This window comes from Haliotis rufescens, unplaced genomic scaffold (genome assembly GCF_023055435.1).
Source record: "Haliotis rufescens isolate VD_foot unplaced genomic scaffold, xgHalRufe1.0.p SCAF_8, whole genome shotgun sequence".
NCBI lineage: Eukaryota > Metazoa > Mollusca > Gastropoda > Lepetellida > Haliotidae > Haliotis > Haliotis rufescens.
In genome coordinates, this window is record NW_025964372.1 from 29,583,401 (window position 1) to 29,607,819 (window position 24,419).

The 24,419-nt window shown below is 43.2% G+C and overlaps 2 protein-coding genes across 7 annotated transcripts in view; one reads left to right on the forward strand and one right to left on the reverse strand.

Annotated features, from left to right (window-relative positions):
* The first annotated feature begins 849 nt into the window (after window positions 1-849).
* On the forward strand, window positions 850-10,830 carry LOC124124687 (probable cyclin-dependent serine/threonine-protein kinase DDB_G0292550). The gene is made up of 9 exons (XM_048389774.1): window positions 850-935; window positions 1,959-2,344; window positions 2,382-2,777; window positions 3,863-4,046; window positions 6,110-6,361; window positions 6,478-6,705; window positions 6,792-6,947; window positions 8,444-8,575; window positions 9,057-10,830. The coding sequence occupies exons 1-9, from the start codon at window positions 850-852 to the stop codon at window positions 10,654-10,656; spliced, it is 3,420 nt and encodes a 1,139-aa protein (XP_048245731.1). The 3' UTR covers window positions 10,657-10,830.
* A 9,048-nt stretch (window positions 10,831-19,878) lies between these two features.
* LOC124124684 (syntaxin-binding protein 1-like) overlaps window positions 19,879-24,419 on the reverse strand; it is a 54,634-nt gene continuing 50,093 nt past the window's right edge. For all 6 annotated transcript variants that reach the window (XM_048389923.1, XM_046487906.2, XM_046487905.2 and 3 more), the window contains one exon: window positions 19,879-23,801. In XM_048389923.1, coding sequence (XP_048245880.1) covers window positions 23,740-23,801 — 62 coding nt within the window. In that variant the 3' untranslated portion in view covers window positions 19,879-23,739. The remainder of the gene's footprint in view (window positions 23,802-24,419) is intronic.

Sequence of the window (24,419 nt, forward strand, 5' to 3'; positions counted from 1 at the left end):
GGACACCGGGAATGGGCTTCACACATTGTACCCATGTCGGGAATCGAACTCGGGTCTTCGGCGTGAGACCCGTAAAGATCCGGGGTAGAATAGGTCTTCAGCAACCCATGCTTGCCATAAAAGGCGACTATGCTTGTCGTAAAAGGCGACTAACGGGATCGGGTGGTCAGGCTCGCTGACTTGGTTGATGCATGTCATCGATCCCAATTGCGTGGATCGATGCTCATGATGTCAATCACTGGACTGTCTGCTGAGTGCGGCGTAAAACAAAAAACCAAACCAAATCTTCGGCGTGACGAGCGAACGCTTTAACCACTAGGCTACCCGACCGCCCCCTGACGAGCGAACGTGCCATGTTCCACAGAGCGCTGTAACGCTATATATCTTAGCGCTATAACGATCGTAACTCCCATGATGTCATAGTGCTTAGGTCGTTTTGTGGAACGGGAAACATAGTGCTAACATTATCACATCTTCCCGAGGCAAGGGAGTTAACTGACTATAAAAGTCAAATGGAAACTGGACTTTTAGAGTCAGTTAGCTCCCTTGCCTCAGGAAGATGAGACTATGCTTACTTAAAACAATCTTAAAGCTAAGATCGCTTTGTGGAACGGGGTCTGGAGAACAAGGTAATCCTCGAGATGTCCATGGCTGTCATACATAGGTTCATTTCAAGGTTTTGTTTTTTGTGTTTTTTAGTTTCCATCATTCATAAACGTTAACAAATTGTCAGATTTATCATCCATTGCAGCTGTGTATGACGTCTGCACAAGCACCTGTGTCGGTCGCGACAAGGGCTACTACGGCTTCTGCGGCGACTGCAGGAAGTACGTCGTCTGCTACGAAAACATGTCGGTGTTCACGTGTCCAAACTCTCTCCTCTACAATTACGTCACAGCCAACTGTGATTGGCCAAAGAATGTGCCGAAATGCGCGTGAGTACTGACGTCATGGTATTGTCACGTTGCCGCTGTGGGGCCGGCATATGATGATGATGATGATGATGATGATGATGATGATGATGATGATTATTATTATTATTATTATTATTATTATTTCTGGGTTGGCGGGGGGTTTCAACGCCGCGCTCCAGTGATCGATATAGTGAGCAACGATCAACGCCTCCGGGGATTCGAACCAGGAATCCCAAGGCAGCCGGGAATATCATGTCTGGATTTACGAAATAGCAGCGTAAAAGAAGAACGTCTTTTTGTCTGTACGGCGAACTGGCATCTTGTAATTGTAAAGAGATTTTCGAAAAACCAAAGCTTTTGGGGAATCCTACGAGTTCAGGTTTGGTTCTGAGAGACCAAAGGATATGCTCGGGAACCCACGACCTGCGGAATCTGGCTGTGCATGGCTATGGATAGACTTAGATCTACATGTAGTCACTGAAATGAACATATTTTACAGATGAAAAACAGTTGTTAAATTATAGTAATATAATATAATAAAAATGAGCCTAAAGATTCTCTTCATTTTCAGATAATGTAGTAATCTAGACTTGCCAAATATTATAGACTGGCGTACTTGTATGGATGTATTTGTTTCAGGGTCTGTATGACAGACCTGTGCTCCCTGGTTTGATAAAGAAATGTAGACTGATGTTTTATTTTATCCACATATATTGTTTGTTTATTGTTTAACGCCGCACTCAGCAATATTCCAGCTATATGACGGCGGTCTGTAAATAATCGAGTCTGGACCAGACAATCCAGTGACTGACATCATGAGCATCGATCCACGATATTGGGATACGATGACATGCATTAGCCAAGTCAGCGAGCCTGACCACCCGATCCCGTTAGTCGCCTTTTACGACAAGTATAGTCGCCTTTTACTGCAAGCATGGGTTGATGTTGACTTGGTATTAATAATAGGTCTCTGTTGATGCAATGCAATGCACATTTGATTTCCTAGGACAACATTACAAGGACCTGTAGCCCGACTAAATGAAGCTGCAGTAATTATCACGTCGGCAACTACAACATCGCCCAGACCAACATCACCTACAACATCTCTAGCGACGCCTCCCATTACTTCTGTAACAACACCAGCAACTACATCTGTAACAACGTCAGCGACTACATCTGTAACAACGCCATCTACAACTTCTGTAACAACCTCATCTACGACATCCCTAACTACATCTGCAACCACAACCCATACTACTTCAGTTACAACATCGCCTACCACTTCAGCTACAACATCAGCAACTACCTCTGCTACCACATCAACTACTACTACTTCAGCTACAACACCTGCCACAACATCATCAACTACGGTTACTACCTCCCCTACTACCTCAGCCACAACCCCGCCAACAACCTCAGCTACAACATCAGCAACTACCTCTGCAACCACAACCCATACTACTTCAGTTACAACATCGCCTACCCCTTCAGCTACAACAACAGCAACTACCTCTGCTACCACATCAACTACTACTACTTCAGCTACAACATCTGCCACAACATCATCAACTACGGTTACTACCTCCCCTACTACCTCAGCTACAACCCCGCCAACAACCTCAGCTACAACATCAGCAACTACCTCTGCTACCACATCCCCTACTACTACCTCAGCTACAACCCCGCCAAGAACCTCAGCTACAACATCTGCCACAACGTCAGCAACTACTACGGCTACGACCTCTCCTACTACTTCAACTACAACCCCAACAACCTCAGCTTCAACATCTGCCACAACGTCAGCAACAACCTCTGCAACTTCTACAACTACGTCAGCTAAGCCCTCTGACGCGATACTAAAAAGTACAATACATCGTTCAATTTGATAAACCCCCTTAAACTTTAAAGCTACTCTCTCTAATTCCTAAAATGGCGCCGTGGCTCAATTCATAGAGCACTGCAAATTCCACAGTATGATGCGAATTGTCTTTTTTCTCGTGTGTTTCTCAACCGATGCTCAGCTTCAGATGTTGGCTGCGGGCGGAAGAAAAGCCTGCCTCATGCCATGACCGATTCACTATCGCAATATGAAACAAGCGGGTGTTCTTTAATTTCTTTTCAGTAGGATACATGCATATGCAAGGTTTGCTGTATCGGTGTTGAAAGTTTGAAAGACCCTGAGCACAACAAACATATTAAAGATAGCTTAATGTCGTATAAAGGGTAAGGATAAGAATTTATGGATGAACAACTTCTTTATTACAATTAAGAGCGACGTTGTTTCGGTGTAGGTTCTAACTTGCTTGATAGCGGTGTTAGAACCTACACCGAAACGGCGCTCTTAATTGTAATAAAGAAGTTGTTCATCCATAAATTCTTATCCTTACTCAGTACTCCAACTTCTAAATGCGCGGCCTATCAAAGAAGAGGTCGTATGAAGAGTTTGGGGCAGTCGTAAATAAGGGTTGCTATTGAGGGCATACAAACTATTGCAATAGTATTGCGATAGTTCGAAACACTATTGCCATACATTTGAAAAATAGGTATTATTTCGGTAATATTGTGATAGTTTGACAAGTACCCCTAACTCCCTGTAACCTTACATGCATTATTGACATGGTGACAAAGGGCAACAACTGAGACAGATACAGCAGATTGTCTGTTTGTTTGTTGTTTAACACCGCACTCAGCAATATTCCTGCTATATGACGGTGGTCTGTAAATGATCGAGTCTGGACCAGACAATCCAGGGACTGACATCAGGAGCATCGATCGGGGGTTTCCATAATGGTGACACGATGACATGCATCAACCAAGTCAGCGAGTCTGATTACCCGATCCCGTGTATAGATGACGGCGCTCCTATAAGCAAGGCTATATTAACGGGGTCTGGACTAACGAAGTTTCACTGTGTCAAATTGGGTTATTATGACTACCACTGTTGACAGATATCAAGTCGTGTACACAAGACGGGTGTGCAGGGAAACCACGAGGATATTACCCAGACTGCTCGGACCCCTGCCGGAAGTTCTACATCTGTGGCGACGGAAACAGCATGAGCGTGGACTGCCGCCCATTGCTGTACAACGCTAGGAAGGGTCAGTGCGACTACAACTCCGTCAACAACTGCGAGTACGTCATCCCAAGGTTTTCTCCAGACCCTAGAAAATAAATAACCAAATAAATCCAACACAAGTCTAGAATGATTTGGCAAGTCTAGAATGATTTGGCAAGTCTAGATTGGCTCAGCTCCACGAAGTATTATTGTTCTTGGCTCCATTTGCATATTTTTTTGCGTTTTTGCAGATATATAAAAAAAGATGACTTTATTTCTGGGACTTAATGTCAGTCCCGGACTATATGGCAGTTCATGGACATGCTACACAAAGCGAGCGTAACTCTACGACTGTCGTAAATCTATGTTTATGTAGGGGAGTTATTACGGTCACAGCGTAAGATCGCTTTGTGCAAAGTGGTCCACAAACTGCTCGTTACACTGCCACATTCGTTCGCTTGTTTGTTTGTTTGTTTGTTTGTTTGTTTGTGTGATGTTTAACGCCGCACTCAGCAATATTCCAGCTATATGACAGCGGTCTGTAAATAATCGAGTCTGGACCAGACAACCCAGTGATTAACATCATGAGCATCGACCTCCTAAATTGGATTACCATGACATGTATCAACCAAGACAGCGAGCCTGACCACCCAATCCCATTATTTGCCCTCTTACGATAAACATGGGTTGCTGGAGACCATTTCTAACCCGGATCTTCGCGGGTCACATTCGTAAGCCTATGATGAACTATATTATTACGATAGGTCGTAACGCTACAAACTTTTTTATGGATTGCGACCCAGGGCCCTGTTCCATAAAGCCATTTTAGCCTTACGATGATCGTAAGTACCATACCTTAACACTGACTTACGACAGTCGTAGGGCTAAGAAAATCTGATTATCTCTGCTGGGGCCTCCTGTCTATGAAGTCTAGGTCGAGACGTTGTAGTCAAACTGAGGTATTGTCTGTATGTGTAATTTGGATACTCGTTGTCTGTAAACAATTGATTCATGTGTTTAAACAGAAATGCGTCACCATTAGCTGTCGCTGTTGCCGTTGCATCCCCAACAACGTCTGCGACAACTAGTCGTGAGTATGATTTTTATACTTTACTTTGTTACTCTAATGAGTGAGTGAGTTTGGTTTAACGCCGCTTTTAACAGTATTCCAGTTATATCGCGGCGTGTCAGCTTAATGTGGGAGGAAAGCCCGAAGTGATGCAGGTCTCAGACGTTTACCTCTTCGGTGAAACCCACGAGCAAGGGTATGGTGCTGACAAACCTAGAAACATAATCCGGGCGAACCGGGATTCGAACCCACATGCCCAAGGGACGCAACTCTGCACAGCGAATCGCGGCGCCTTAGACGACTGGGCCACCCGTGCCCCCGGAGTTGTAAGAAATTAAAACGGTAGCATGTGAAAAGTGTAGGTGGGAAGGGAGATGAGCTTCGTCCTGTAATCCGACGGATAACGTTTGTTTGGTTGGTTGGTTGATTGTTGTTTATTGCCGCACTCAGCAATATTCAAACTATATGACGGCAGTCTGTAAATAATCGAGTCTGGACCAGACAATCCAGTGATTGACATCATGAGCATCGATCTACGTAATTGGGATACGATGACATGCATCTACCAAGTCAGTGAGCCTGATCACTCGATCCCTTTGAGTCGCCTCTTACGACACGCATAATCGCCTGTTACAAGCATAATCGCCTGTGACGGCAAGCAAGGGTTGCTGAAGACATATTCTAACCCGGGTCTTCACGGTTGCTCGGATAACGACATCAGAAGTGGGGTTAACTGCCCTGTAGGAGCATAAAGGGTGACGAATATACAAGGTCATTCGGCGTGCATCCCAAGGCAAGTGTAGCTTACAGACTGCGGCGTATAGTGAGTGAGTGAGTTTGGGTTTAACGCCGAAAGTCTTGAACGTATACCAGTTTGTTGAAGTCAATCAGTAGGAATATGTGATGAGTAAGGATCAAAAACAGGATGAAACTATGATTCGAATGGACGGTCAGTGGATCCTGGCAAAGTTAAGGGACGCAACCCTGCGCTGCGATTTGAGCATTCACGCTCTATCACGTGTGTCTCTGGGAATACGGCAGCAGAGTCATTAATATTTTTCCACATTTCAGAAACTACAACCTCACCTACTACATCAGCCACAACATCCGTAACCACATCACCTACTACGTCGGCATCCACATCGCCAACAACGTCTCCCACAACCTCGGCCACCACTTCACCTACCACATCAGCCACAACTTCGCCAACAATCTCGGTGACTACTTCAGTGACCACGTCTGCAACAACATCTGCCACAACATCGGCAACAACCTCGGCTACCACATCAGCAACGACCTCGGCTACCACATCAGCAACAACTAGTCGTGAGTAGCTAATCGACCCTTCTTGTTTTTTGTTGTTTTTCGGGACTGAACTACACGTCAGTAAACAACCTAGCTTGGCCATTGTAATGATAATGATTCTTCCTCTTCTTAAGCAACGACATCTCCAACTACCTCAGCAACGACATCCTCAACAACTTCAGCAACAACGTCTCCAACAACCTCCGCAACGACCTCCCTGACAACTTCAGCAACAACGTCCCCGACAACATCGGCAACAACATCCGAAACTACATCTGTAACCACTTCAGCAACAACGTCCCCAACAACCTCAGTAACTACATCCCAAACAACTTCAAAGACAACATCTCCAACGACAAGTCGTAAGTACATACATTCATTTCTTAAACAAACATGCACACATGTATAAAAAAGCTCTTTTAATACTGTGATTTCATATCGCCATCAGCCACAACATCGATAACAACCTCACAGACAACCTCAGCAACCACCTCTCCTACAACCTCTGCCACAACCTCTGCTACAACGTCTGCCACAACATCAGCCACAACCTCTGCAACAACCTCAGCCACAACTTCTGCAACAACGTCTGCAACTACCAGTGGTAATTACTACCTCATTCTATTGAATATCCGTCGTTTAATGTTGGGGAACCAGAATATGATATGGTCCGGCTTAGATCTTGATGTTTGGACTTAGTTTGGTTTGTGTTTTAGTCAAAGGTGAGTTGGTGTGGTTTTCAGATTGTTGTTTTTATGTTCTTTGTACTTCATGTCTTACGCTTGGTTTACGGATTCGACAATCTTAAAAATCGACAATTCAGAAAAAATATAAATCAGAAAGGTTTTTTTTCTACCGCCGATGGTAATGACCTCATTGACAATAAACGTGACAATGAAGCACCGCTGTCAGATTTAGATAACAAAATATCTATAAAGACCCTAACCAGATTTTGTTTTTTTATTACCTGCCGGAACAAATAAAAATTCGGGTACATGTATTTTATTTGTTTCGACCTACCGACCACATCAAAATCAGTCAACCAAAACAAGAGGGCCTTATTGACAAAAAATACCTAACACAAAGAATGTTTTGAAGTTTTCCTCCTTAAGAATCTCGGTAGTGGAGTGAGTGAGTGAGTGAGTATTACGCCGCTTTTAGCAATATTCCAGCAATATCACGGCGGGGGACACCAGGAATGGGCTTCACACATTGTACCCATGTCAGGAATCGAACCTGGGTCTTCGGCGTGACGAGCGAACGCTTTAACCACTAGGCTACCCGACCGCCCCCTCGGCAGTGGAAGATGGAAGGGGACCTCTTCCAAAGGTAGTAACGTTGCAGTTTAAACATTTCGGAACGCATTGGGCGGCGTTTCCAACAAACATGTTCACAATATCGCCTTCTCTTTACTTCAGCTACCACATCTGCAACAACGTCAGCAACAACCTCACCCACAACGTCGGCAGCCACATCTGATACAACTAGCCGTGAGTGCTTGAATTATCAAGAATGATTCAAAACATCTCCTTTTGTAAACTGAGAGATTTCAAAATACATGTACAGGCTCAAAGGAGTTTTGTCCCTTTTATGTATCAGGATCCGCTGATCGTAAGTTTGAAACACGATTTGCCTTGCTGACGAACCTTGGTCTTTCACCATATCCACGTATGTCTGGTTTTATCAAATCAACGACCTGCTTAACTTGGGTCGTTTTCTCACACTATCATTTTACTGAAATACAGTTGCTTGTTCGTTTGTTCGTTCGTTCATTTGTTCGTTAATTCGTTCGTTCGTTCGTTTGTCTGTTGTTTAACGCTGCACAATATTCAAGCTATATGTCGACCTTGGCCAGTAAATAATCGAGTTGGATCAGACAATTCAATGATTGATATTACGAGCAACGTCCCACTACGGCGTTGATATCAGGAACGTCACCGGGAGTGACTTCCCTGTTCCAGACAGTCACCTCTTACGACAAACATAGGTTACGGAGGTCCGATTCTGACCGGACAGTTAAAATCAGGGATAAACTAAACTCCCCACCGCCAAAGCGTAATCCCTCACGGGAATCAAATGTATTTTCTTACACTTTATCAGCTACCACGTCGCCAACAACATCAGCTACAACATCCGTGACGACTTCAGCAACCACGTCAGCTACTACATCCAGGACAACATCTGCGACCACTTCAGCGACCACCTCTGCAACAACATCAGCTACCACAAGCGGTAAGCAGGGAAATAACATTATCAACCAGCTTCGAACCATCCTGGGCCCACTTGCACAAAGCGATCTTAGCGCTACAACTATTGTAAGCCTATATTAAAGTATGGGAGTTAAGATCATCTTAGCGCTAAGATCGCTGTTGCAAGTGGACCCTGGGTGTACTTGTAGCCGAGTGATAAGAGGCGTGCGGGGTTCGATTCTGTATATGGGTACAATGAGTGAATCCCCATCATGATATCTCTGGAATATTTCTGAAAGCGGCAGACCCGGGTTCGATTCCCGACATGGGTACAATGTGTGAAGCCCATTTCTGGTGTCCCCCGCCGTGATATTGCTGGAATATTGATAAAAGCGGCGTAAAACCATACTCACTCACTCACTCACTCTGAAAGCGGCGTACAACAATACTCACTCCATCCCCTCGTTCAGTGTTTGAAATAGTTGATTGTCTGGTGGTAAGTGTTGCATGTTTCTCTTCTACAGCTACTACGTCTCCCACCACATCAATTACAACATCTGCTACAACATCACCAACTACCTCTGCTACCACGTCACCTACGACTTCACCTACGACGTCTATAACAACCTCTGCTACCACATCACCTACAACTTCAGCAACCACGTCACCTACAACATCAATAACAACCTCTGCTACCACGTCACCTACGACTTCACCTACAACGTCAATAACAACCTCTGCTACCACATCACCTACGACTTCACCTACAACATCTATAACAACTTCTGCTACCACATCACCTACGACTTCACCTACAACGTCTATAACAACCTCTGCTACCACGTCACCTACGACTTCACCCACAACGTCAATAACAACCTCTGCTACTACATCAGCTACTACCTCTGCTACCACTTCACCTACGACGTCACCTACAACGTCAGTTACAACCTCTGCTACCACATCAGCTACTACCTCTGCTACCACGTCACCTACGACTTCACCTACAACTTCAATAACAACCTCTGCTACCACATCAGCTACTACCTCTGCTACCACATCACCTACGACTTCACCTACAACGTCATTAACAACCTCTGCTACCACGTCACCTACGACTTCACCTACAACGTCAATAACAACCTCTTCTACCACGTCACCTACGACTTCACCTACAACGTCAATAACAACCTCTGCTACTACATCTCCTACGACTTCACCTACCACGTCACCTACAACTTCAGCAACCACGTCACCTACGACTTCACCAACAACGTCAATAACAACCTCTGCTACCACATCACCTACAACCTCTGCTACCACGTCACTTACGACTTCACCAACAACGTCAATAACAACCTCTGCAACCACATCAGCTACTACGTCTGCTACCACATCACCTACGACTTCACCCACAACGTCAATAACAACCTCTGCTACCACATCACCTACAACCTCTGCTACCACGTCACCGACGACTTCACCTACAACGTCTGTTACAACCTCTGCAACAACATCACCTACAACTTCAGCAACCACGTCACCTACGACTTCACCTACAACGTCAATAACAACCTCTGCAACAACATCAGCTACTACCTCTGCAACCACGTCACCTACGACTTCACCAACAACGTCAATAACAACCTCTGCTACCACATCAGCTACTACCTCTGCTACCACGTCACCTACGACTTCACCTACAACGTCAATAACAACCTCTGCTACTACGTCACCTACGACTTCACCTACCACGTCACCTACAACTTCACCTACAACGTCTATAACAACTTCAGTAACCACGTCACCTACGACTTCACCCACAACTTCAATAACAACCTCTGCTACCACATCACCTACTACCTCTGCTACCACGTCACCTACGACTTCACCTACAACGTCAGTTACAACCTCTGCAACCACATCACCTACTACCTCTGCTACCACGTCACCTACGACTTCACCAACGACGTCCAAAACTACCTCCGCCACAACGTCCGTAACAACCTCAGCAACGACGTCAAAAACAACATCGCCGACAACATCGGCAACAACAACGGACCCCTTCAACTGCGTGTACTCCTGTCCTGTTGGGGGTGCCACTCAGGTGTATGCGGTCTGTAATTCGGGTTGCTTCATCTATTGTGTCGACGGAAACGAGATCAGTCGTAACTGTGCAAATTTCAATTTCATGTCCTAGAAAAGCAAGACTATATTATTCGCTATATAAATTAGCCACATTAATTCAATAACTAACCGTGTTGGAGTCAACAATAAACTATGGGACTTTCGGCCCTAGACAGGGTGTTTGAGAAAGACACGGATGACAGGAATACGTATCTTACCTTACACATGAATGGTTGGCTGAGACCCATTCTATTATTTTCAATGTACCCCGCTAACATGTAAAGAATATCCTTATGTTCCTTGCTAGAACTGCCGAACTGTTGACATTACATTTGCCACATACCAACCCAAATTTTGTATCTCGAATTAATGATGTTAGACGCCATTCTCCGGAATGTTACGATATTTTTCGAATAAAACAGATCTAGGGGGAATAACTCTATGTTTGATTTCTGTCGTCTGCTATTTTTCGAGTGAGTGAGTGAGTGTGTTGGGTTTAACGCCGCGTTTAACAGTATTCCAGTTATATCACGGCGTGTCAGCTTAATGTGGGAGGAAAGCCCGCAGTGAAGCAGGTCTCAGACGTTTACCACTTCGGTGAAACCCACGAGGACGGGTATGGTGCTGACAAACCTAGAAACATAATTGAGCCGAACCGGGATTCGAACCCACAATCATAGGTTTCTGGCGTGCCCGAGGGACGCAACTCTGCACAGCGAATCGCGGCGCCTTAGACGACTGGGCCACCCTATTTCTCGATGAATGTGAAACATGAACGAAAGGGGTGAATGCTAAACTGTGATATTCTTACTGAATCGGCCCAGAATATACATATCTAAGACATACCTGCAATATAATAGTGAGTGAGTGAGTGAGTATTGTTTTACGCCGCTTTTAGCAATACCCTCAGCAATATCACGGCGGGGGACACCAGAACTGGGCTTCACACATTGTACCCATGTCGGGAATCGAACCCGGGTCTTCGGCGTGACGAGCGAACGCTTTAACCACTAGGCTACCCGACCGCCCCCTGCAATATAATAAGGTTTGCGGTAAGAAATATCCGTTGTCCACTGGTACCTTTGGTGACATGGGTTGATGGACCCTGTTTGTTAGTTTGCGACCCCGATGGTACATTAAGGGTCAGCTCATGTCCCCCTCGACACTGCTGGACAACTTACAATATGTATGTGTTATTTAACGCTGCACCCAACTTTCAACCCAAGGTTCTGATAGTTCCAGCGAACCTTATTACAGTTCAGACTGCACGCCATGTGACGCCCTGTTGGGGCGGGGCGAGATGGTATAATACTGTTAACCTTCTAGCGCCTAATGGGCAGCTTGGGTTGTATACTCCCCAGGAAGCTGAAAGTACTCTACGACCAAATATGTCTTGCATGATAATCACATCTGCAATAACCACAACAACTGCTACTGCAGCTGTTTGTGTTTGTTGTTTAACGCCGCATTCAGCAATATTCCAGCGAGATGACGGCGGCCTGTAAATAATCTAGTCAGGATAAGACAATCCAGTGATTGATATTATGTGCATCGATCCACGCAACTGGGATACGATGACACGCATCAACCACGTCAGCGAGCCTGACCACCCGATCCCGTTAGTCGCCACTTACGTCAAGCATAGTCGCCTTTTACCTCAAGCAAGGGTTGCTGAAGACCTATTCTACCCCGGATCTTCACGGTTACTACTACTACTACTACTACAACTACTACTACTAGTAGTAGTAGTAGTAGTAGTAGTAGTAGTAGTAGTAGTAGTAGTAGTAGTCCCATGGGAAATTTTTGGTAAGAGAGAGCGACTAAATTGATCGGGTGGTCAGGTTCATTGACTTGGTTTATAGGGTGTCATCGTACCCCGACGGGGTAGATAGTTGCTCATATCATTCACTGGATTGTCTGGACCAGATTCGATAATTGTTTAGGTCCCCGTCATATAGCTAGAGTGAGTGAGTTGTGTTATATGCGAAGTCCTGCAACATACTGGATATAGCGAATGGATCTGTGGTATTATAGACATAATACCCTGTATATTCGAGGATGAGTAAGAAGATATTGTGTTAGACACAATTTGATATAAGTGAGTGTGTGAATATAGTTTACGCGGCTTTTAAATATACACAAGCCACACATAGTGAGGTGTGAGTTGGGTTTAACGCCGCTTTTAACAGTATTCAAGTTATATCACGGCGTGTCAGCTTAATGTGGGAGAAAAGCCCAAGTGAAGCAGGTCTCAGACGTTTACCACTTCGGTGAAACCCACGAGCACGGGTATGGTGCTGACAAACCTAGAAACATAATCGGGGTGAACCGAGATTCGAACCCACAATCATAGGTTTCTGGCGTGCCCAAGGGACGCAACTCTGCACAGCGAATCGCGGCGCCTTAGACGACTGGGCCACCCGTGCCCCTTCAGTGTGAGGAATCGAACGCGAACGCTTTAACCACATGGCCCCCACAACAAATAAGTCAGTCAGCACAAGGAGCAATGGAAGCCTAGTGACACAAGGGTAAAGGAATTGGATTTTCGCTCACTTGACTCACCCGTCGTCCGACGAATCCCATTTTCAATATGGCCACGGAAGCCATATTGAAAAACCTATTTGTGGTCATTACTCATTTTTGTTCAAATTGGAAAAACATTCTCGCACTGTAAACCCTGTATCAAATAATAAAGAAAAAGTTGACGAACGATGCTGAAACGTCAAGTGATTTTTCCCACGAATGATGGCACCTAAATTCAAGTGGTTTGAATCCGATTTTCACATATTGAAAAAATGTATACATGGCTACACTCTAAACCAAAGTGTTCTACTTCTGAACACTAGACAGAACACATGAATATAACACTTTTAGAACGCGTCCATGTGTTCTGAAAATATTGATGTTCTCGGCCCAGAACAGGTGTGTTCTACAAACATATTACTAACGTTTCAACGTGTTCTGACGATGTAACACTTTTAGAACGTCTGTAAAGATTCAGGACACTACACGTTAAAATCAGACACGTGCTTCCACAGTACAGAAATATAATAATACATAGATTTAGAGTGTATTACTCAGTCATTTTTGTTCACGCTGGAATAGAATTTGGTTCATGAGTAGTTTGTATTGGGGCTCCACATGGATGTTCCGTCTTTCACTATATTCTAAATTTAACTTTGATTTGACCCTTGCCCTTTGACCATACTGAAAGCTGAAACAGTTTATGGTCATTACTAAAACATTTTCTTTCAAAATTTAATCAAATGTAATGTATGTGTACTTAGTGGTACGTATATAGCTAGCATTGCAGACAGAGTTAAAAAGCTATTTATGGCTAGTACTCGTCAGGTTTTACACAAAATGGACTCAAATTTGGTATTTGTTTAGTTTGTTGTGGGATTCAACACGTTTGAACATCTGAACACCAATACTGACAGCAACGTTTATTAAGTGTTGACTACATGAGATGAGCTTAAATGACGTGGCACTATTTTAAGAATACAGGGCGATCTTCGACTTAAAAAGGTGTATTTGTGCCCAACAAAAACTGTTTTTTGTACTCATATTATTTATTACATATCTTGACGTTACTTTGCTCAAAAGCTGTTAGACCAGGGTTACAACATTCAAGGCCTTAGTTTTCAGAACGTTTATGGTAGACACGAGGAGGACATTCTAAATTTGACACATCGGTGACCAAAATGATGCTATTTCCTATTTTGACTTGTACCATATGTTAATATTTGTTCAGGTGAACACTTGACTCGCCCTTGCATGTGTTTGTGACGGATGCCACCGGTGGGGTAGGATACTCTCACCTTTTCGCGAACACCAGGTATCAACACTATTTGATCGTGGTTCATAAACATATACACCTGTGACGATCCGGGGTAGAATAGGTCTTCAACAACCCATGCTTGCAGTAAGAGACGACTTTGCTTGTCGTAAGAGGCGACTGACGTGGTCGGGTGGCCAGGCTCGCTGACTTTGTTGATGCATGTCATCGTATCCCAATTGCGTGGATCCATGCTCATGATATCAATCACTAGATTGTCTGGTCAAGAATTGAGAATTACAGACCGCTGCCATATAGCTGGAATATCGCTGGGTGCGGTGTTAAACAACAAACAAACAAATAAATACACGAGAATGGTGTGATCGGGATCGTACAATGGAGGAGGTGGTCCGAGTCACAACAGAGAGAATCTCACCCAAGTGCTTCCCAGATCAAATATATCAAGACTCGTTGATACAAAAAGTTACAAATATCCGACGCTTGTATTTTATATAATACATAATGTACACATAACTCCAAAGCAATGGTAGTGAGTGCGTGAGTGAGTTGGGTTTAACGCCGCTTTTAACATTATTCCAGTCATATCGCGGTGTCAGCTTAATGTGGGAGGAAAGCCGGAAGTGATGCAGGTCTCAGACGTTTACCACTTCGGTGAAACCCACGAGCACGGGTATGGCGCTGACAAACCTAGAAACATAATTGGGGCGAACCGCGATTCGAACCCACAATCATAGGTTTCTGGCGTGCCCAAGGGACGCAACTCCGCACAGCGAATCGCGGCGCCTTAGACGACTGGACCACCCGTGCCCCCCAAAGCAATGGTATTTGAGATTTCACACTTATCATATTGGAACATATTACATCAACTTGTGATGAAATAAAATATAAATGTATGTTAGCTCAAATATTTATAAAATATTAGTCAAACGTCAGTACAGAGAGCAAACGAATAATCATATACCAAGCTTGTACCCGTATGTGAGTGAGTTCGAAGGTCTTCGCGGCCCTTTGAGCTATATCACGGTCCTTGTTCCATTTGCAGTCTAGTTAAGGGTGGCGTTGTACAAAGGATCTTGGCACTAAAGTGATTATAACCTCCATACCTTAACATAGACTTACGACAGTCGTAGAGCAAAGGTTATTTTGCGGAACGGCAACCACCACGTCATAAACACGACGTGTGAAACTGGCATACTCTAGGTTGATATACAGTATACCGTTTGTGTGGGACAACAAATCTTGCTCAGAATGTATATTCCTACTATAATGTGAGGGAACCCCCACCCCCATCCCCACCCCCACACCTCCCCACCACACCCCCAACATAACGCAGGGCGTATATATATATACGTTCAGCGCTAAGGGGAATCCCCGAGCACCAGTATGGTACTTAGAGAGCAAAAATCATCACAGAGTGAATCTGGAATTCGAACCAAGACCGTCTTAATGAGGAATAAAATCTTACCCACTCACTCACTTAGACGCAGACACCATTTTAATGTTTTGGATCTCGTGCGCGTTGGATTTTGACAAGTCCAAATGCATATCGAACGATTAATTAATATTTTCTTTGGTACAGTCTATACATGTATGAATTCATCGAATTTCAAATAATGTTCTTTTAACCTTCACCTCAAATTCAGTTACTGAGTGAGTGAGTAAATGTTGCTTAAGCCGCATCAGCAATATTCCAGCTATTCGCGGCTTCAGTTACTGAAATGGCTCAAACAGATAGTTCTCCAAAACAAATGCTTGTAAAATGTTATGTTGGTGAATAAGATAATGAAACACTTAAAATAATTACAAAATATTTCGCAGAAAAGAAAACTGTTGTTAACGGTTAAAAGATGGAATTTCTACAACTCTGAGATATGAACAGACAACAAAAGACATGAGCCGTTTTGAACTCTGAACTGCAGACGAGAGCAGGAAGACTTTGCACGATTTTCACACGATTGTGTCATTCGCGCACGCGCGAAGAGGCATTTTGTCCTCAGTCGTCAGTCGAGTCGGCACGAGAGAGCACGTGGACAGCACACGTGGTGAGTTTTCTGATGAACATTGCTACTGTTAATTGTTGAAATCTTGCAACATGTCTGAACAAAGCATCATTTACGTTAGCGCAATACCTGAAGAATTTTTCAACAAAGAATTACTAAGCCGTACTGCTGACATCCTTTGCATTGAAGGAAAATTCGACAAGGACTGTGTGTTCCGGTATTTGGAGAGTAAGAATCTCCATAAGAGCGTCGAAGCATTTGTCCGTACGTCCATGATACAGAAATGGGCATTAACTTTCAACGACAAGTCGGCCCTGGAGGAACTGTCAAAGTTATCCCCGTTCAGTTCGGAGGGTTCTCGCTACAGCGTCTCGCCCCACCAGGGGGCTCAGTACGCGCTCCGCATCCATCGCCTTCCTCCGCGAGTCCCCGACACACTCGTCGCCCATGCGCTGAAAGAATACGTTGACAAGGTGGTGAAGATAACGAGAGAGAAGGTCGACTACAAACGCCGCAAGCCGCGAGTTGTTCGGAACGTTCTGGTAGAGATGAATTGGTTTCAACTCTGCAAACTGCCCCATCGGATTGAAGTCCAAACACACGAATGTCTTATTACCCTGCGAGACAGGGAGTCTATGTGCCTCTACTGCAAACATATTGGGCACATCCGACGACAGTGCCCGTACGAGAGGGACAGGGGCCCATTCCTGATTCCAATCGAGAGTCCAGATCACCCTAACACGACCATCTACGTCACTAAAGATTCGCCTCTTGCAAGACGTGCTGCCAAAACTCATAAAGTGGGAGCCAGATCCTCGCCCAATGGAGCCCGGAAACCAAGAAACAAAACCCAAGTTCCAGCATCGAGCACACCAAATGTTGAAGACAAGGATCGGAAAGAATCGGCTCCAGATGTTTTTGGAAAAGTCCGCAAGCTGCTCAGAGCCAAGGATAACCCTTTCTCTGTGTGGCCACTGTTTGGTGCCTTCGTGGAGCCAACACGCAAGCGTAGGATTGACTTGCGCTGGTCCCTGCCTCGACACTTTGCCCTCAGTTTGTAAGAACTGTTTCAACCAAGTGATGGCATTTTTTCCATTTACATCAACTCTGATAATGTAATATTATGGAAGTATATTTCTGATTCTATGAAAATCATTTTAATTTGTATTCGAAAGACTTTTTTTTTTCTATTTTCTTGCCAATTTCATGTAATGCTACATCCAGCTGTCCAAAATGTCGGACTTGTAATGGACAAGACAGTCCAAAGATGGACTTAAAATGTTGAGTTATTTTAATTTATTTTATCATTTCACGATTTGTTGGACATTTTATTTGTATGTTTATGTACAAAACAGGCTTGTTGAAATCTGATTTTATAATTAAGGGACAACTTTACACTTGTTCTGTTTGAACCAATCTTATATTTGCAATAAACACTTAATTACATGTTGAAAGTGTTCATAACTTCTGTTACATAGCCAAGGAATCATGGAGTTCCCTGGGGCACCATGGAATGGTCAAGTTATACAAGACCGAGAACGCCCTGGGATTTTGGGTCGGAACAGGTGCCAAAGAGTCGGTGCTTGACCCAAGTAACGGGATCTGGGTTAAAATAGGTCTTCAGCAACCCCTGCTTGCCATAAAAAGCAACTATGCTTGTAAGAGGCGACTAAAACGGAATCAGATGGTCCGACTCACTGACTTGGCAGGTGCATGTCATTGTATCCCAATTGCGTAGAGCGATGCCCATGTCAATAACTGGATTGTCTGGGGCAGACTCGATTATTTAAAGACTGCCATCGAATAGCTGGAATATTGCTGAGTGCCCGTAAAACAAATGAGTAAAAGATCAGGTGGCTACATTGTTAGACTTGTTGCTTGTCAGGCCCTAAAGATGTGCTAATGCTATCAAACACTGGTTTACCTTATTCAAGACGCATTTGGATTTGGCCATGATTCAGATTGCACATCAAAATAGTGCAACGGCACTATAGCTCACCAGGATATGTAGTAAACAGTATATAGAATGTAAACAACCACTTAAAACAAAACATAGGCTACCAACAGGATTGGGTGGTAATGATCACTGACTTGGTTGATGCTCATGTCAGTCACTGGATTGTCTTGACCAGATTCAACAGACCGTAGTATAGCTGAAATATTGCGGAGAACGGCTTTGTACAAGAAATAAAGTTACTGACAGCATTGCCACTCAAATGTTTTGCAAAATTACCGAGGACTAAAGTATAAACAAATATGAAGTAACTATCCTACATGTACAATGTTTCTAAACCTGCAAGAATGAAAGTACCATATTTTGTTGAGTATAATGTGCACACCTCTCTAGTAGATTCAGAATTTTTTTGGGGAAAAAGAAATCGTACATATGTCCAGATATACAATGAACACTTTTTAGAACCAGACGGTGTAATTACATGATTAATTTGCTTACTTCAGTACGAATTTATTGACATGGTATTTCCGCTGTTACGTGCTCACGGTAATGTCTTTGCGTTTGGTGAAAAACCCATTATGGCGTGTATAATGCGCATCCCCTTCTACATAGCTTTCTTTCTTTAATTTAGTTTCAAACCCATGGAGAAGTTTCTGAAGCATACACATTCTCCAATTGTATCTCAAAACAGTAAAATACTAATGAGTCCTCATGAGGAGAACCACACATGCCAAACTTCAGCATCCTCACTCTGGCAATTTCAGAGATGTTCACAATGAAAAAGCTGCCTTTTGTCATAAGAGTATTACCATACCTTTTGAGCTGAAATGGCCATATTTGAAAATCAGATGGTTTACTGGTGTGAAGTTTCATCATCAGTGGTTTCTGAGATGTTTACAGTGAGAGGAAATGCATTTTCAGTGAATTTAGGAGCATGGTTACAAGGTCAAAATCTATATTATCAGGAAACAAAATGTGACTTTTGAGCCCACAAACTACACACTTACCGAGTTGCATTACATTACACCCTCTTGTCTCCTACCCCAGCCACTCAACAGTAACCCAAATCCCTCAACTAGGACCCCAGCAACTGAGCCCTCGCCTCCTCGGCACCTGCCCCCCTCAGCACAACCCCAGAAGCCAAACCCCCTCAACACACCCACCGTAAGAGGCGACTAACGGGATTGGGTGGTCAGGCTCGCTGACTGGGTTGTTGTTTAACGCCGCACTCAGCAATATTACAGCTATATTACGGCGGTCTGGACCAGACAATCCAGTGACTTTGTTGAAGAATGTCTTGGATCCCAATTGCGTGGATCAATGTTCATGATATTAATCACTGGATTGTCTGGTCCAGACTCAATTATTTACAGACCGCCGTCACATAGCTGGACTATTGCTGAGTGCGGCGTCAAACAACAAAACAACACTCCCACCCCATCCAAGACATGACACAAGACTGCAAGTGTAAGACACTGTTTTATATTTGACAACACATTATATACAGTTGAGCTTCTAACAGAGCACTGAATCTGTACAACTTCAGACATGCATAGGACTGGTGAAATGCTGACAGGACTTACAGACCCTAGCATGGCAGTGAATAAATAGCAAACTTACAAAACACTGATCGCATTGGCTTCATTCTTCATGTCATAGACTACGCCCAAGTCAGCCGAAGCTGTTTTCTCAAGTTTAAAACCCCATATTGTTTGGTAATGGATATTTTGGAAATGTATGACAAAACCTATACAATATAAATTACATTTTTGCCCAAAATTTCCCAAATATTCTTTGATCATACACTCATTTTCTTCGATTGCAGTAAGAAATGTGTGGACAAATAGTAATAAAATGACAAAACATGTATAAAGAGAAAGAAGTAGCAGAAATGTGATCTTCTATGATGTAACAAAACAATGGGAAATATGCTCATTTCTCTGGAAAAAAATGGAACTCTCATTCTCTTCAATTTTTTTCTAAAATTCATCTTCATGAGAACCCTGTTAGGGTGAAAACAATATATACAATCACAAATAAAACATAACCTAAAAACAGACAAACATGGTCCTGATGAACAAACTCGTACTGTTCATATTTTCACCATAATAATGTTCCGGTACTCCTAAATGTAACCATGGTAACATTCTAAACAAATTACATAAAACAAAGTCAGCACAAGTTGCATGTAAGGGTGTTAGTCTTTATCAGACTAGAATCACAGAAATTGTATTGCACATGTCAGTACATAATGGAATACCTATCTACACAAATATTCTACAGTGTACAACAGAATTCTTTCAAAAATTGTCTAATTTTGTTGTCTTTAGTGTAATATGTCGGTCAAAGAGAAATATTTATATTAGAATTAGTGAGTTGGGTTTAACGCTGCTTTGAACAGTCTTTCAGTTATATCACAGTAAGTTATTAATATTCCCTTAAATCTAAAACCAATTTTGTCTTTCCTTCCTTGATCAAAGTAAAATACTAAGGAAGGAAGTTTCTCCTACACAGGATATATTGGACATCATCTCAACCTGGACTAAATATACATATATATATATATACCGTACAATCAAGGATAGAATGCTGTTGTACAATATTGTACATGTAACAAATACATACAACCTCGGCACTATCTACTTGCAACAACCTACCTGCCATTGTGCCAACTCATCACATCAAAGAATTGGATATAACATTCTTCAACAACCTGATAGTAAACGTACAAAATAATAATACTTCGTATTCATGAAAACAGTTACCATAGATACACAATACTTCAGAACCTGAAGTAAAAGCTTTGGGTAATAATTGATCGGAGCCACAACATGCTACATGTCACTTCTATGCCTGTAGATCGGTCTCTTGAAGAAAATTGTTCAAATATATTCTTGTTTCTCAGATTCCCAACTTTCTCAAACATTGTTAAGAATACATTTTTCAATGAAATTTCATTTAAGCAGGAGATTCTAACTTATTGCACTATCCATGCCTTCCACTGACCTTGTGTCCATCTCTTCGAATTCCATGCAACAAAAGGTCATGTTTACTTACATGGATTTGTAACTACTCAAAAATACATTAAAAAATATTAATCATCCCTCCCTCTAACATCAATTTGGAAAAAGTCATGAGAAACAAAAATATTTCTGAACTGGCCTAACATCAAATGTTCAGTATGACATCTTACTATGCCTACTACACATCAGAATATCCTGTCTGTCTAGAAGATGGGAATGTGAACTCCCAGGCAAAACCCATCACACCATGCAAAGTAAGTCAAACCCTATTATCAGGGATTCTACCATGCCATTGAAGAATATGTGATTCCTACTGGCGTTCACTTCCAAATTAAAATAAGAGGTTTCAAATACAGTGAGATTACCTCAAATTTCAAAACAGTTACCTCCGAACTGTACCCTTTCCAGTTGAACTGTTCCGATTAGCAAACTTCCAGTAACCCCTTTACATGTATGTAGATGACTACAACTGTCCAGAAGGTGCAGGATCCAGACTAACAGGGTTCCATTTTACTTGATGGAGTAAGTGGGTGACAGGGGATACCAGAAATGGGCTTCACACATTGTACCCATGTTGGGAATTGAACCCGGATCTTCGGCTTGACGAGCAAACGCTTCAACCACTTGGCTACCCCACCGCCCATTACTTGATGGATGTGTTGACATCTAGTCAAAACAGTTTGGACATATTGGCTTATAACACTTTCTACCGTAACAACTTCAGCATGGAATGGCAATCCTTAAAACCAGGGCTATACCCACTTGGATCTTGTTTGTTTCTTGTGGTTTGTTTTACAGAGGTCTGTGAAACTCAGAGCACAGTATGGTGCTCACAAACCTAGAAACAGAATCAGTTTGAACCGGGATTTGAACCCACGATAAAAGGTTTCTGGAATGGCCATGGGACGCAACTCTGCACAGTTAATTACAGCGCCTTGGACGACTGGGCCTTCCTTGACCCCAGCCTAGTTTTAAGGGTGAGTGAAGTTATCATGATAAGAATAAATACATATTGAAGTTTATATTAAATGGGAATGTGTAAATTGATAATATATGTACATCATAAACATAAATGGACACATTAAGGTGCTAATTACCTTAAAAATTGAGTAAAACATTATGAATATATGAAATTGGAATTAAAGAGAAGAGTGTGTGTTTCAAAGACTGTTTTAGAGTTAAAGTACAGTAAGAAATCATTGGCTATTCTGCCTGTGCTACAGTGACATAAAGCTTGTGAACCGTTGTCTTTAATCCAGGACTCCAGTTTTCGACATCTTTGGGTTGGTAATTCAGACTTTCTTCTCACTGAGACTTACTCAGGTTGTCATCTTGTACAGTGAAACCCTGTTACCTCTGGCCACTTATTACGTCGAATACGGTACCTCAAGGACCTGGGTGGGATATATCCAGACATCATAGTCTGAGACAAGGAGTGAGTGAATGAGTTTGGTTTAACGCCGCTTTGAACAGTATTCCAGTTATATCACGGCATGTCAGCTTGATGTGGGAGGAAAGCCTGAAGTAATATTTACCACTTTGGTGAAACCCACAAACATGGGTATGGTCCTGACAAACCTAGAAACATAATCAGGGGGAACCGGGATTCGAACCAAAGATGATAGGTTTCTGGTTTGCTCAAGGGACACAACTCTGCACAGTGAATTGTGCCGCTTCAGACGGCTGGGCCAATCTCAATATTACATTACACAACATATTTGGATTTGACCAGAACCATCAGATAACATAGTCTGAAACAAAACATGTCAACTTCCTAAAGATGTTTTTAACGAGTTTCACTGCACCTTCAATGTAAACTCAGGAGTGAGTGAGTGGGGTTTAATGCTGCTTTGAATTGTACTTCAGTTACATCATGGCTTGTCAGCTGTTAACCAATCTGGTGACACCCACAAGCACGGGCACGGTGCTGACAAACCGAGAATAATAATCAGGGCGAATCTGGGATTCGAACCCATGATCATAAATTTCCTGGCTTAAGGCACACAACTGCTCAGCCTGCACCTTAGACAACTGGGTCACAGCACTTCCTTCTTAGGAATGAGTTAACAAAGATTTCACTGTTTAAACATGTCATTTCAGTTCCGTAAATCTGTGTATGTATGTTATCCCATCTGAAGTTAGCAAATGTCCAACGGTAGCCCTGGTGTACTACACAGCTTCACAGCACCACTGATGCTTGCAGGCAGGATATAACAGCTAGAGCCCTAGAAGAGTGTGGCTAGTGGTCCCTTTGTCTGCACACGTCCTGGTGTGCGGTCCCAGCTGGGTCACGGGGTGCACGGTTCAGCAGCTGACGTCACGCAGGTCACTCAGGAAGCCTTCTGGGGTCAACACACTCGTCGCACCTGGGAGTGAAGACAGGCATTATTGAGTGGTGGGTGAATGAATGGGAAAGAGTTGATGGGTGGGTTGGTATGAGTTAGTGAGTGGGTTTGTTTTGTTGGTTTGTTTTTTAATGCTACACCCAGTACTATTCCAGCTATATGAAGGCAATGTGTGAGAGAGTGAGTGTGTGAGAGAGTAAGTGTGTGAGAGAGTAAGTGCATTGTGTGTTTGTGGGAGAGAGAGTGTGTGTGTGTTTGTTTGTTTGAGAGAGACAGTGTGTGTGTGTTTATGTATGTGAGTAAGTGGGTGTGTGTTTGTGGATAGGTGTGGGAGAGTGTGTGTGTGTGTGTTTGTTTGGGAGAGAGAGAGACAGTGTGTGTGTGTTTATGTATGTGAGTAAGTGGGTGTGTGTTTGTGGATAGGTGTGGGAGGGTGTGTGTGTGTGTGTTTGTTTGTTTGGGAGAGAGAGAGACAGTGTGTGTGTGTTTATGTATGTGTGTAAGTGGGTGTGGGAGAGTGTGTGTGTGTGTTTTTGTTTGTTTGAGATAGAGAGAGTGAGAGACACAGAGAGACAGACAGTGTGTGTGTGTTTATGTATGTGAGTAAGTGGGTGTGTATTTGTGGGTGGGTGTGAGAGC